Raw genomic sequence first — 12,978 nt, forward strand, 5'->3', positions numbered from 1 at the left:
CTGCATGGGGAGCAGAATAGACTTGTCCACGTTGATCATGAGGCCTAGGGCAGCAAAGAGGCTGCTGATCCTGTGGACGTGGTCGCGGACCTGCAGCTCCGATGTGCCCCGTATCAGCCAGTCGTCGAGGTAAGGGAACACGTGAATGCGGCCGCGCCGAAGGTATGCGACGACGACTGCCATGCATTTCGTGAACACCCTCGGGGCCATAGAGGCGCCAAACGGGAGGACCGCAAATTGATAATGTTGGCGGTTGACCACAAAGCGGAGGAAACGCCTGTGCTGGGGGAATATGGCGATATGGAAGTAAGCGTCCTGCATGTCAAGGGCGGCGTACCAGTCTCCGGGATCCAGGGATGAGATGATGGTTCCAAGGGATACCATACGGAACTTCAACTTCACCATATACTTGTTGAGTTCCCACAGGTCAAGGATAGGCCTGAGGCCCCCCTTGGACTTGGGGATTAGAAAGTAGCGGGAATAAAACCCCTTGCCCTTCTCGCTCTCTGGCTCCCTTGACTCTATGGCTCCCTTGACGAGGAGCGTCTGCACCTCCTGACGGAGGAATTGCTTGTGAGAGGGGTCCCTGAAGAGGGACAAGGATGGGGGGGGGGCGATGAAAACTGCAGGCGATAACCGTCCTGCACAGTGCGCAAGACCCAATGGTCCGATGTTATTTGGGTCCACGCCGGGAGGAAAAATGAAAGACGGTTAGAAAACTGCGGGGAAGGATCCGGAGGGGAAACTGGTACTGCGCCCTCGGGCGCACCTTCAAAATGAAGGCTTGGGTCCAGGAGGGGCCTTGGCGGAGCCTTGGTTTTGCCCCGTTTGGCCACCCGACTGTCTGCGTCGGTTGTTCCTGCCGCGTCGCCTAGTGAGGTCCTGCCGCAGACGGAACTGAGGATACGGCTGACGCTGCTGTTGTTGGTTCTGCTGCCTGAATGGCCTGCGCTATGTCGCAGGCGTATGCATCCCCAAAGACCGTATTATGACCCTATTGTTTTAAGGTCCTTTAGTCTGGGGTCTGTCTTAGCAGAAAACAGGCCCTGGCCTTCGAAGGGGAGGTCCTGGATAGTATGCTGGAGCTCTGGCGGAAGGCCAGAGACCTGAAGCCAGGAAATGCGGCGCATTGTAAGCCCCGAGGCAAGGGTCCGAGCGGCCGAGTCCGCGGCATCTAAGGAAGCTTGTAGCGAGGTCCTCACTACCTTTTTGCCCTCATCCAGAATGGTGGTAAACTCCTGACGGGCGTCCTGCGGTAACAGCTCTGCAAATTTTCCCGCCGCTACCCAAGAGTTAAAGGAGTAGCAGCTAAGGAGGGCCTGCTGGTTCGAGACCCTGAGCTGTAGCGCCCCCGCTGAATAGACCTTGCGGCCCAGGAGGTCCATCCGCCTCGCCTCCTTAGACTTGGGCGCCGGGGCCTCTTGACCATGGCGCTCCCTGTCGTTCACCGACTGGACCACAAGGGAGCAGAGTGTCGGGTGAACGTGCAGGTATTCATAGCCCTTCGAGGGGGCCATGTACTTTCTTTCCACTCCTCGAGCGGTCGGAGGGATGGAGGCCGGTGACTGCCAGATAGTAGCGGCGTTGGCCTGAATAGTCTTGATGAAAGGCAGGGCCACTCTGGTGGGCGCATCGGCGGAGAGGATGCTCACCACAGGGTCCTTGATTTCAGAGACCTCCTCTGCTTGAATGTCCAGGTTTTGTGCCACGCGTCGGAGGAGGTCCTGGTGTGCCCTAAGATCTAGAGGGGGAGGGCTGGAGGACGAGGTACCCGCCACTGCCTCATCAGGGGAAGACGACGAGGAAACCCCTGGCAACAGAGCGACCATGATGGGTTCTGTCTGGGGCTGCACCTCCGTCACTGGAGGGAGCTCTGGGTCCTGGTGGCGGGACCTGTCTTCTGCTTCCGGGGAGGGAGGGGGTCTAGACACCGTTGCCTCTGGTGGCCTGCGTTCCGCCGCAGGGCGGGGAGTGGTATGTTGAGGACCCTGGGCTTGGCGGTACGCCCATGGGGTCCAAAACCCCCACTGTTGAGGCCCTCGTTCCTGAGGTGGAGGGTTCTGAAACAGGGCCGAGTGTCTGTCCTGGCCCAGCGTATAGGCGCTCTCTGCCTGAGAGGACACGGATGGTTCCCTTGAAGGCCACGGAGGCGCTGAGCCAGTTTGATAGACCTCTCTATATGCCGACGCCGACGATCTCCTCGGTGCCGAGAATCGGTACCGCGAGTCGTACCGGTGCCGGGATCGGGACCGGGAGAGGCGTGGTAGTCGGTGCCGGGATCCGGATCGGGATCTGCCTCGAGGTCGGTGCCAAGAGTGGGACCGCGATCTTCATTCAGCGCGGTGCCGGGATGGCAGAGGGGACCGGGACCTGCCACCGACACGGTGCCGGGAGGTCGACCGGGATCGGGACCTACCACCGGCTCGGTGCCGGGAGGTCGACCGAGGAGCTGAACGCCGAGGTGAACGGCTCCTAGAGTCTCGGTGCTGGTGGTAAGAGGAGCCAGACCGGGACTGTGCAGATGCTGATCAGCACCGCGAGTGCGACCGGTACCACCGAGGAGAACAGTGCCGGGACTGCGAGCGGCGCCCCGTGCGCGAGCGTTCATGTCTCCGGGGCGATCGGTGCCTGGGCTCCGGAGACAGCGCTCTCAGCATCAGTTTGCCTCTGGATGTTACCCGTCCCGGGGGTGCCGTGGTCTGAGGCTGTGATGGCTCCGTGAGCGCTATCAAGTCCCGTGCCGAGGCAAAGGTCTCCGGCGTAGATGGGACTAACAGCTCGACCCCTGATCTCAAGGGGGAGCTAGGAGGGGCTGGACTCGACAGACTTTCCGGACCCGGAGTCGACAGCAGCCCTGCAGGCGGTGCCGCGGCCAAGGTAGGTGCCGGGCGTTCCACTCGAGCCTGCCTAGATGGTGTTGCCGACGTCGAGGGTCTTGGATCTGCTCCCGGTGCCGGGGATGGACGGTGCCGGGGAGTCTTGCCGGTGCCAGCGCGGTCCAGTGACGGAGTAGAAGTGGCCGGTTGCGCTGCCGGTACCGGAGTCAGTGCCGCTTCCATTAGGAGAGCGCGGAGTCTTTCATCCCTCTCCTTCTTTGTGCGAGGCTTAAAGGCCTTGCATATACGACACTTCTCAATGATGTGCGATTCCCCCAGGCACTTGAGGCACGCATCGTGGGGATCGCTAGTCGGCATCAGCTTCTTGCATGCCGAGCACTGGTTGAAGCCCGGCGAACCAGGCATGAGCCCGGTGCCGGGCGCCGGAAAGGGCAACGGCCCACCCGCGAACAAGTTATACAACTATATACAATAAACAACTAACTAATATACTACTTTAAACTGTCTATAAAACTATTTACGACTACGAACAGTGTACAGGAGAGCTAGGTACGTGGAGGATAGCAAGCCGCACTCCAGAGTTCCAGCAACCGACACGGCGGTAAGAAGGAACTGAGGAGCGGGCGAGCTGGCAGGGGTATATATCAAGTGCCATAGTGGCGCCGCTCTAGGGGGCGACCTGCCAGCCCACTGGAGTTGCTAGGGTAAAAAAGTTTCCGGCAAACATGCACGCACGGCGCGCACACCGACCTGGAATGGATATGAGCAATCACTCGAAGAAGAACCTTAAATTAGAGTGAATAAACGAAGTCTTGGCACACCACTTCTGAAAGGTTGCCGACCCCTAAGTTAACTTATTCTTGTTAATTAATAGTAATCCTACCAATAACTTTCCAAATAAATTTCTTTCTGCAGTATGCCAAAGAAGTGGAGCTAAAATGGGAGAAGTGTGAAATGTTATAGCTTCTACCCTCTGTTTTAAATTTGAGGGAGAATTCAGAGGTCAATAAATGTACTGGATGAGAGACTTGGAAGAAGTGAACACTGACGTAATCTACCCACAGGACAGGGTAATGCAGCAGCACAGCAGTACTGCAGAACCTCAGAAATGGAGGTTGTTCATAATTCTGAAACGTTCATAACTCTGAATAAAACATTATGGTTGTTCTTTCAAAAAAATTACACCTGAATATTGACTTTCTGCATGTTTGAAACTTTACTATGCAGAAGAAAAATGCTGCTTTCCCTTTACGATTTTTTTTTTTAGTAGTCTCTGCTGATGCCTGCTTGTGTACTTCTGGTTCTAAATGAAGTGTGAGATTGACTGATCAGTCTGTAATTCTAGTGTTCGTAACTCTGAGGTTCTACCGTACCATGTTTCCCAAGATGTCTTGCTGATATACCTCAACCTCAATTAAGAGCAACTATCTCTAGGCCTGACAAGATACTTCAGTCTCCCCACTCATTCTATCCTTTCCCTCTAAGCAGAGGCTGCCGAAGTTTGAATTAGTGCCCATTTTGATGGAGGTTTGATGGAGGAACTGTCCTTTGTAAACTAGATAGAGATCATTAAAAACTCATTTCACATAGGCTACTGATCTGCCATCTGATAGTATTAACTGACCAGGGCTGGATTTGAATCAGTAACCTAGAAGTGAAAGGGTCTATATATCATTAGCAAATTTGACGAGCAATCACATAGTTCCGCTATACTAATGTAGCATTTACTTTCATATGATGGAAAAATCTCATGTTCTAGGTTTTTACAGTGTATTGGTAAACAGACACCTATGAAGAATGGTGTGAATACTTCAAAACTAAAATGCATCGCATCAATGCAGACCTAAGCTCCATATTTTAAGGGAATGTTCCAACTCATAGGCAAGAGGTCATATGACAGAGTTGCAGACCCGGATTTATGGCAACAAGATAAAAAGAACAGGAGTATTTGTGGCACCTTAGAGACTAACAAATTTATTTGAGCATAAGCTTTCACAGGCTACAGCCCACTTCATCGGATGCATAGAATGGAACATATAGTAAGGAGATATCTACATATACAGAAAACATGAAAAGATGAGAGTTGCCCTACCAACTCTAAGAGGCTAATGAAGAGAAAAAACTTTTCTAGTGATGATCAAGATAGCCCATTTCAGACAGTTTGACAAGAAGGTGTGAGGATACTTGTAATGGGGAAATAGATTGACTGTGTGCAATAGCTCAGCCATTCCCAGTCTCTATTCAAACCTAAATTGATGGTATCTAGTTTGCATATTAATTCAAGTTCAGCAGTTTCTCGGAGTCTGTTTTTGAAGCTTTTCTGTTGCAAAATTGCCCCCAATTAAGTCTGTTACTGAGTGACCAAAGAGGCTTAAGTGTTCTCCTACTGGTTTTTGAATGTTATGATTCCTGATGTCAGATTTGTGTCTATTTATTCTTTTGCGTAGAGACTGTCCGGTTTGGCCAATGTACATGGGAGAGGGGCACTGCCGGCACATGGCATATATCACATTGGTAGATGTGCAGGTGAACGAGCTCCTGATGGCATGGCTGATGTGATTAGGTCCTAGGCTGATGTCACTTGAATAGATATGTGGACAGAGTTGACATTGGGTTTTGTTGCAAGGATATGTTCCTGGGTTAGTGTTTTTGTTCTGTGGTTACAGGTGAGTATTTGTTCACTGCAACTCGGACGTGTGTGTGTGTGTGTGTGTGTGTGTGTGTGTGTGTGTGTGTGTGTGTGTGTGTGTGTGTGTGTGTGTGTGTGTGTGCGCGCGCGCACGCGCGCTTACTATATGTTCCATTCTATGCATCCAATCAAATGGGTTTTAGCCCACGAAAGCTTATGCTCAAATATATTTGTTAGTTTTTAAGGTGCCATAAGTACTCCTGTTCTTTTTGCGGATACAGTCTAACACGGCTGTTACTCTGAAACAAGTCAAACTTAGGCATTCATCAACGGCTGCCAAAGGCTTGAATCATAGTTCCCAAGTCAGAAATCAGCTTGGGTAAAATCCTAAAAATACGTAAGTGTTGTGCTGATCTATCATGACAATTTAGCAACAAACATAACAATAATGGCTATTTTGAGGTTGCAATTGGAGTATCTCTTGAACAAATTCAAATTCAGTAAAAACAAGAGCAGCCAAAACAACTTTAAAATATTCATGTCACAAGAACATCCCAACAACAATTAATGAACTTTGCAAGTAAACAGAAAAAGCTAAAAATGATAAAGTGCAATAATGAAAACTAAGAGCAAAATGGTATACAAGGACAGAGATTTATGTTGAGTCTCCGTATATCTGGCAACCATAAGGAAGCATCAGAGACACAAAACTCAAAGGGGAAAGGAAATTAATGGGTGAAGGCTGTCATTTATACTCCTTCTAGGATGATGAATTGTTCCTTCAAATGGGAGATTTCTAAAAAAAACTATTAGGTTTGAAAGCCAACACTTTATTCCACACTGGAGGCCACATGACCCAAGTAGTGAGAGGTCAATAGAGAATACACCCCTTTGGAAAGTATTTAACTATTATCAAATGCCAACATTTCTAACAACTTTTCTGTCAAGCAGAGAGACTGAACAACCATTAAGGAAAGCCACATAGGCACCTGGAAGGCAGAGATCTCTAATGTAATGATATTTCCTACTACTAACAGTTAGCCATATGCTTATATTGGTTGTTTTTGTCTCCAGTTCCTGCAAACATTTTTGTATTGATACCTTGTACTAACTAAGTGGTGCTTCTCTGATGTACCTTATGTCTGAGGAGCTACAGGTGCTTACACCAAATGGAATTAACTGCTATGCAAATTGTGTCAATGTCACATGGATCTATCTAATGCCACAAACCATTCTTCAGGTAGACTATTCAGTATCTCTTAGCACAATTAGAGCTAGCAGAACATTAAAGCAGCTTGGCAAGAGTTCTACTTGACCAGGGTATTATTTTTGAAAGTAAAATATTTTTTCATCACCACCATCATGAGAAAGATGTGGAGTAGATTGCATGTGTGGGCTGGTAAATTTTCAAGCCAACTTTATAAAAGGGTGATTTAAGGATGCTTCAAGGTTTTATACATTTGCTTCAGTGACCATAAATGCATTTTACCATAGATAGCATGCCCAGCTTAGGACACGGTGCAGAGGCATGCACAACGATTGCCAAGTATTGCTACCACAAAAGAACAAATCTTTTGAATTTTCAAGCTCACAGCACACTAGATTTCTGCCACGCTAGTAAGGATTTGTTTTTGCTACAGTTGGCTTAATTACCTTTTCCGTTCCAGCTGAGGAGTGTCCAATGTTGTCTGTTGGTTCATTGCTTTAATCCAATAAATAAGGGCCTGAAAAACATATGCTACGTGCTTCAGTGAGCAGACATCCAGAACAGGAAGAACATCTGAGTGCTCATCATTGTGAGAACGCATCAGAGAGAGGGCATAATTTAGAAAGTCTCCACGTGCCGACATCATTCCTTGACGGGCACTGAGCAAAGTAGCACGCCTGTTAGGGAAAAAATTTATATATAAATGGTGCTTAGATAGTACAGTGGTAAGGTGCCTTAGAAATTCTCATGTAAGTTATGTAAAGTATATGAATGTATATCCTCTAATACCTGTAATTCAAAGATACTAAAATACTACCAGTATTGGGAAATGAAGTACAATAATTAAAACACAAAACCTTAAGTTTAATATGTATAAATAGCCAAATGATTAAATTTGTGACTCTTGTATTTAAGAAAGGTTATGAATTTTAGGGTTATGACAAAAATCAGTCCTGTCATCAGCAAGGAAAGCATCTCATTTACCAAAATATATATTCATATTGAAGACAGTAGCAATAATTAAGGAAGCTTCCTGTTACATTACAAAAACAGTTACACATCTATGCCTGAAGTTCAGGTTCCCAAAATGTCACAGCGAGTAAAGAGGTTAAAGTACAAAATGAACAAATGCATACAATTGAAACATGAAACGAAATTTCACACCTTCTACCCTCAAGTGTTCTTAGACTAGCCTCCTCACGTGCTGTCATCCTCTCCCTTCTCGTTGAGTTCTGGGAAGCATGCAGGGGGTGGTTTGGATGTCCAGGGTCACCAGCAGATGCTAGTGCAGAACCATAACGAAGTTGAGCTTCAGTTGAGTCCATGATGCTAACCATCCAATTCCAAGTGGGAATAAGCTTTTCCTCTACATAGTTCTGAACAAAGATGAGACAATGAGTTAGCAGCATCACAAGAAAAAACAGAAAGGAAGGCAATTAAAGTATGAAGTATTGACACGACATTTTTAATTCACTCGGATTTACTGTAAATACTTAAATCTCTATACGAAGATTCCCACTCCTGGAGAAGGTTAAGAAAGTCGCCAGAAAGATCCATTCTGCTGTTAGCTTCTTCCCATGATCACTACTCTAAAGAAGCCTGGAGCTCCCACTGTGCAACACCTCTTTACTCACCCCACCTTGGAATCTCTCAGGGTAATCTTCACCAAACACACTGACCTCAATCTTGGAGATCCCCATCTTATGTCATTCGATACTGATCTCTCACAAATGCATATTTTTCAGAGTTCCATCTAAACTCTGATATTTCTGTTGCTTTGTAAGAACCATCTTCCCCCTCCAATCTCCCTCTCTTCTGTTGACTCCAATCTTTATCTTCAGCTCTGCTTTACCACTGTGCACTTGAGTCCTTGACTCTACCCTACAGCTCTGTGCTGTCATTTTCGAACTCCTCAGTCTGTTCCCTTGATCCCACTCCACCTAATGTCTCATTTCCTTACTCACTGCCCCCTCTTCTTCAAGCTCTCTCCCTCCCTGCAGACTTCAAACATGTTCTTCTATCTGTTATACTAATAGGACCCTCCCCTTCACCCCATTTGTGTATCCAAACAACAGCCCAACTCAAAAAATCCTCAAGTCTGGTGTATATACACACTGCTTGACTACATCATTTCTACATAACTTGAATGGCACACCACCATTTCAAACTCAGTCAAAAAAGACGGTTACTCACCTTTGTAACTGTTGTTCTTCGAGATGTGTTGCTCATATCCATTCCAGTTAGGTGTACGCGCCGCGCGTGCACATTCGTCGGAAAACTTTTACCCTAGCAACTCAGTGGGCCGGCAGGTCGCCCCCTAGAGTGGCGCCACCATGGCGCTCCATATATACTCCTGCCGGCCCACCCGCTCCTCAGTTCCTTCTTGCCGGCTACTCCGACAGTGGGGAAGGAGGGCGGGTGCGGAATGGATATGAGCAACACATCTCGAAGAACAACAGTTACAAAGGTGAGTAACCGTCTTTTCTTCTTCGAGTGATTGCTCATATCCATTCCAGTTAGGTGAATCCCAAGCCTTACAAAGGCGGTGGGGTCGGAATGAAATGTGGCAGAATAAAACTGCCGAGCCAGAGGCTACAGCCTCTCTTGACTGCTGAACCAGGGCATACTGCGAAGCAAAGGTAAGGACCGAGGACCAATGGAGCTTCGCGACAGGTCTCGTGGGTAGAAACACGAGCCAGCAAGGCGGCAGATGAAGCCTGAGCCCTGGTAGAATGCACGGTGATGTGGCTTGGGGAAATATGAGCCAAATCAGAACAAGTGGGGATGTCCGCCATCACCCAAGATGAGATCCTCTGAGAGGAAAACAAGCAAGCCCTCCCTTTGGCCCGCTACCGGGGCAGAGCTGGGGCACCTTAGGAAATGATTCTGTCAGCACAACATAATGCGAGCACTCCACAGATGTCCAAGGAGTGCAACGGTTATGCCCATTGCGTTGAGCTGTGGGTAACATGAAAGGCCAAAACACCTTAGGGAGGAAAGCCGGGTGCGGTCACAACTGCACCTTGTCTTTGTGGAACCTTCGTAAGAGCTCTGATCTCAGAGACCCGTCTGGCCAAGACTAGGTTGAGGCCCCAGGGCGGGGCTGGGCGGCGCACCCGAGGGTGCAAGCGCTCCAAGCCCTTGAGGGACCTCGAACCCATAGTGGGACACTGAACGTCCATCTTAGCCTGCTGGAAGGTAGGGATGGCTGCTGAGAGTATCCTCAGCGATGATACCGCCAGATCCTGCCGCTGAAGGCCAGAGGCAGGCCAAATAGAGGGGATCGAGACCTCAGCAGGAGCAAGATCGAGCGTACTGCAGCTGTAAAGGAAACGCTTCCACCTGGCTCGGTACGTTGACCAGGCGGAAGGCTGCCTGTCACCCCGACTCAGGTACGTGAGGCGAAGAGGCTGCAGGTCCAAGTGACGAAGCCTCTCATTGCCCTGAGTGATGAGGTCTGGGCTGACAGGCCGAGCAACGTGGTATGTCAGTGTTGCCTGGACCACTTTGGAGTGATCATGATGATGATGCACGCTCCGCCCCTGCGGAATTTGAGCAGGACGTAACGAACCAGTGGGAACAGCGGGAAGGCATAATGCAGTTGGCCGTTCCACGGCATCAGGAATGCGACCAAGATCGATTCCGAGGAGAGACCTTGGAAGGAGCAGAACATCTGGCATTTCCTGCACTCGCGGTGAGCGAACAGGTCTGTGCGAGGAACCATTTCCACTTCCGGAAAGCGGGACGCCTCACGTGGGGCAGAGTGATGACTCGTAAGACAGGAAAGACCTGCTGAGTCAAAGAGATAAGACGTTCCGAACGCCTGGGAGAAAGGACGTCGCCAGCTCCATCGAGTGGGCCATGCAAAAGACCCGGAAATGGATGGCCTCCTGACAAAAAAGGGGGGAGGACTATGTCCCCCCTGAATGCTTATGAAGCACCTGGCCATTGTGTTGGCTGTAAACACCGAGATACAACGGCCTCGCAGCTGCCGATGGAACCCCTGGCATGCCAGGCGGACTACTCTCATTCTTGGGGCATTAATGAGGAATGCCAGCTCCCTAGAAGACCGAAGGCCTTAAGCTCGGAGGTGACCATGAGCACTCGAGCAGAGAGATGATGCGTCCGCCGTCAGGGGCAGTGAGGGCTGGGGCGGATGAAACCGCATCCTGTCCACACCAAGGAGGGAGTTAGCCACCACTCTAGGGAGCCTAAGGCGTTCGAGGGAACGGTGACTACCATGACCATTGGCTCCCTGTCCAATCGGTACGCCGAGGTGGGCCGGACTTGGAGAGTACGGAGGCGGAGCTTGGCGCGTTTGGTTACAAACTTGCGGGCAACCATGGACCCAGGAGACTGAGACAAGAACGAGCTGAGGTCGTTGGGAAAGCCTTCAGACCTCAGATGATTGATGCCATCGCCTAAAACCGCAGTTGCGATAAGCAGGCTCCGGCTAGGTAGGAGACCAAGATAGCCCCTAGGAAGCCCAACCTCTGCGTGGGAACCAGAGCGGATTGCTCTATTAGTAATCATCAGGCCTTGATCTGTGAATAAGACCGTGCCGATGCCCACGGGCTGAGTGGTTTGTGTGTCAGAGTCTCCTCGGATAAGCGAATCGTCCCAATACGGAAAAACGCATATCCGACATAGCTACGGTAGGCGGCGACTATGGCCGTAAACCGGGAGTATTCACCGCTGGCTATAAAGCGGAGGCATCTCCCATGCGGAGGGAAGATGGCATTGCAAAAGTACGCGTCCTTCCTATCCAGGGCGGCATAGTAGCCCCCCGGAGGCAAGGATGGAATAATGGTTCCCAGGGATACCATGCAGAACTTCAACCTTATCCCAAACCGGTTGAGTCCATGCAGGACCAGGAAGGTCTGACCTGTGGTCGAGTGGGGGACTAGGGCATAACGGGAGTAAAACCCCTAGCCCCTTTCGTCCGCTGAAGGGTGACAGGGCTGGAGCAATTTTAAGGTGGTACCTATGCTCCATCGTGCGCAGGACCCAGCGACCTAAAAGTAACTGGGGCCATGCCAGGAGAAAGCGGGATCAGGATCCCGTCCTGCGACTGGTACACCGCCCTCCGGTGAACCTTGGAAGGTCCGTCTTTGGTCCCAGTGGTAATTGCGAGGGACCTCGACTTTGGCTTTTTAGGGGGCCTGACGTTTGTCTGCGACCACCTTGGCCTTGCCGTTTTCCAGAGTTCTGCCTCTGGCTAGGCACAGAGTATGGCGGCTGGGGCCATAAAGGCCTGCGTTTGGTCGCAGGCGTATACATGCTGAGACGCATTAGGACCCTATTGTCCAGCAGGCTTCGCAGTCTGGGGCTGTCTCTGCCGCGAAGATGCCTTTACCAACAAAGGGTAAATTCTTTCCCCCGTCCTCCAAGACGGCAGCGAACTCTAGGTGGGAGGTTCGAGGGAGAAACTCCTCCACCCAGGTGCTATAATTATCGCAGCTAAGCAAGGCTTGTTGCTTCGCTACCCAGAGGTGCAGGGCCCCTGCAGAGTACACCTTGCATTCGCCAAGGCTCTTTCCGCTTCGGGGCTGGCGCCCGCTGGCCATGATATCAGGATCGTGGTCCTGAGCATAAAATCCGCGCATATGGGGTGACACGGACGCGTGTCCGGACGGCCATAGAGGTACTAAAAGAGGGCACGGGCCGAGTCCCTGACTCACTCGGACCTTGCCCAACTCGGCACCGGGGACCGGCATCGGGAGGCGTATCGGTACCTGGAACGAGATCCAGACCCGCAACCAGAACGGTGTCGGGAGGTCGACCGAGATCTCGAGGCTCGGAGAAGAGCTACAGGAGTCAAGGTACCTGCCCCGGTGCCAGATGTCGGAACGGTGCCGATAGCGGGTCGGCGAACGGGATACCGACCGGTGCAGCGAGTGTGACCAGTACCGAGGAAAACAGTACCGGGACTGCCAGTGGTGTCCGGCGTGCCGACAGGACTTGGAGCGTCTGCGGGACCGTGATCATAGACGGTGCCGCTCTGCTGTACTGACAGGGGACAGTCCCTTGAAGAGACTGTATTACCCGTACCGGCGGTGCCCGGGTCAGGCAGCACTGACTCCGTCATGGCACTGAGAGCCCTCGCCGTTGGTAACATCTCCGGCGCGCAGGGAACAGCAGGCTCAACCACAGTGCGTACTGGGGAGCTGTCAGGCACCGGATTCGACGGCCCTCGTGGGGCCGGGATCCATGGTACCGAGGTCATCAGAGCTTCGGTAGGTGCCGGTGCCGGGAGAACCGAGTTAGATAAGCCGTCTGGCTGGGGTGCCGTCAGCACTGAAGCA

The 12,978-nt window shown here is 50.8% G+C and overlaps 1 protein-coding gene across 12 annotated transcripts in view; it reads right to left on the reverse strand.

Moving 5' to 3' along the window:
- UBR5 (ubiquitin protein ligase E3 component n-recognin 5) overlaps positions 1–12,978 on the reverse strand; it is a 160,715-nt gene that overhangs the window by 27,356 nt on the left and 120,381 nt on the right. For all 12 annotated transcript variants that reach the window (XM_030553626.1, XM_030553617.1, XM_030553625.1 and 9 more), the window contains 2 exons: positions 7,838–8,049; positions 7,120–7,350 (listed from right to left, as the gene is read on the reverse strand). In XM_030553626.1, coding sequence (XP_030409486.1) covers positions 7,120–7,350; positions 7,838–8,049 — 443 coding nt within the window. The remainder of the gene's footprint in view (positions 1–7,119; positions 7,351–7,837; positions 8,050–12,978) is intronic.

The sequence above is a fragment of the Gopherus evgoodei genome, chromosome 2, assembly GCF_007399415.2.
Source record: "Gopherus evgoodei ecotype Sinaloan lineage chromosome 2, rGopEvg1_v1.p, whole genome shotgun sequence".
NCBI lineage: Eukaryota > Metazoa > Chordata > Testudines > Testudinidae > Gopherus > Gopherus evgoodei.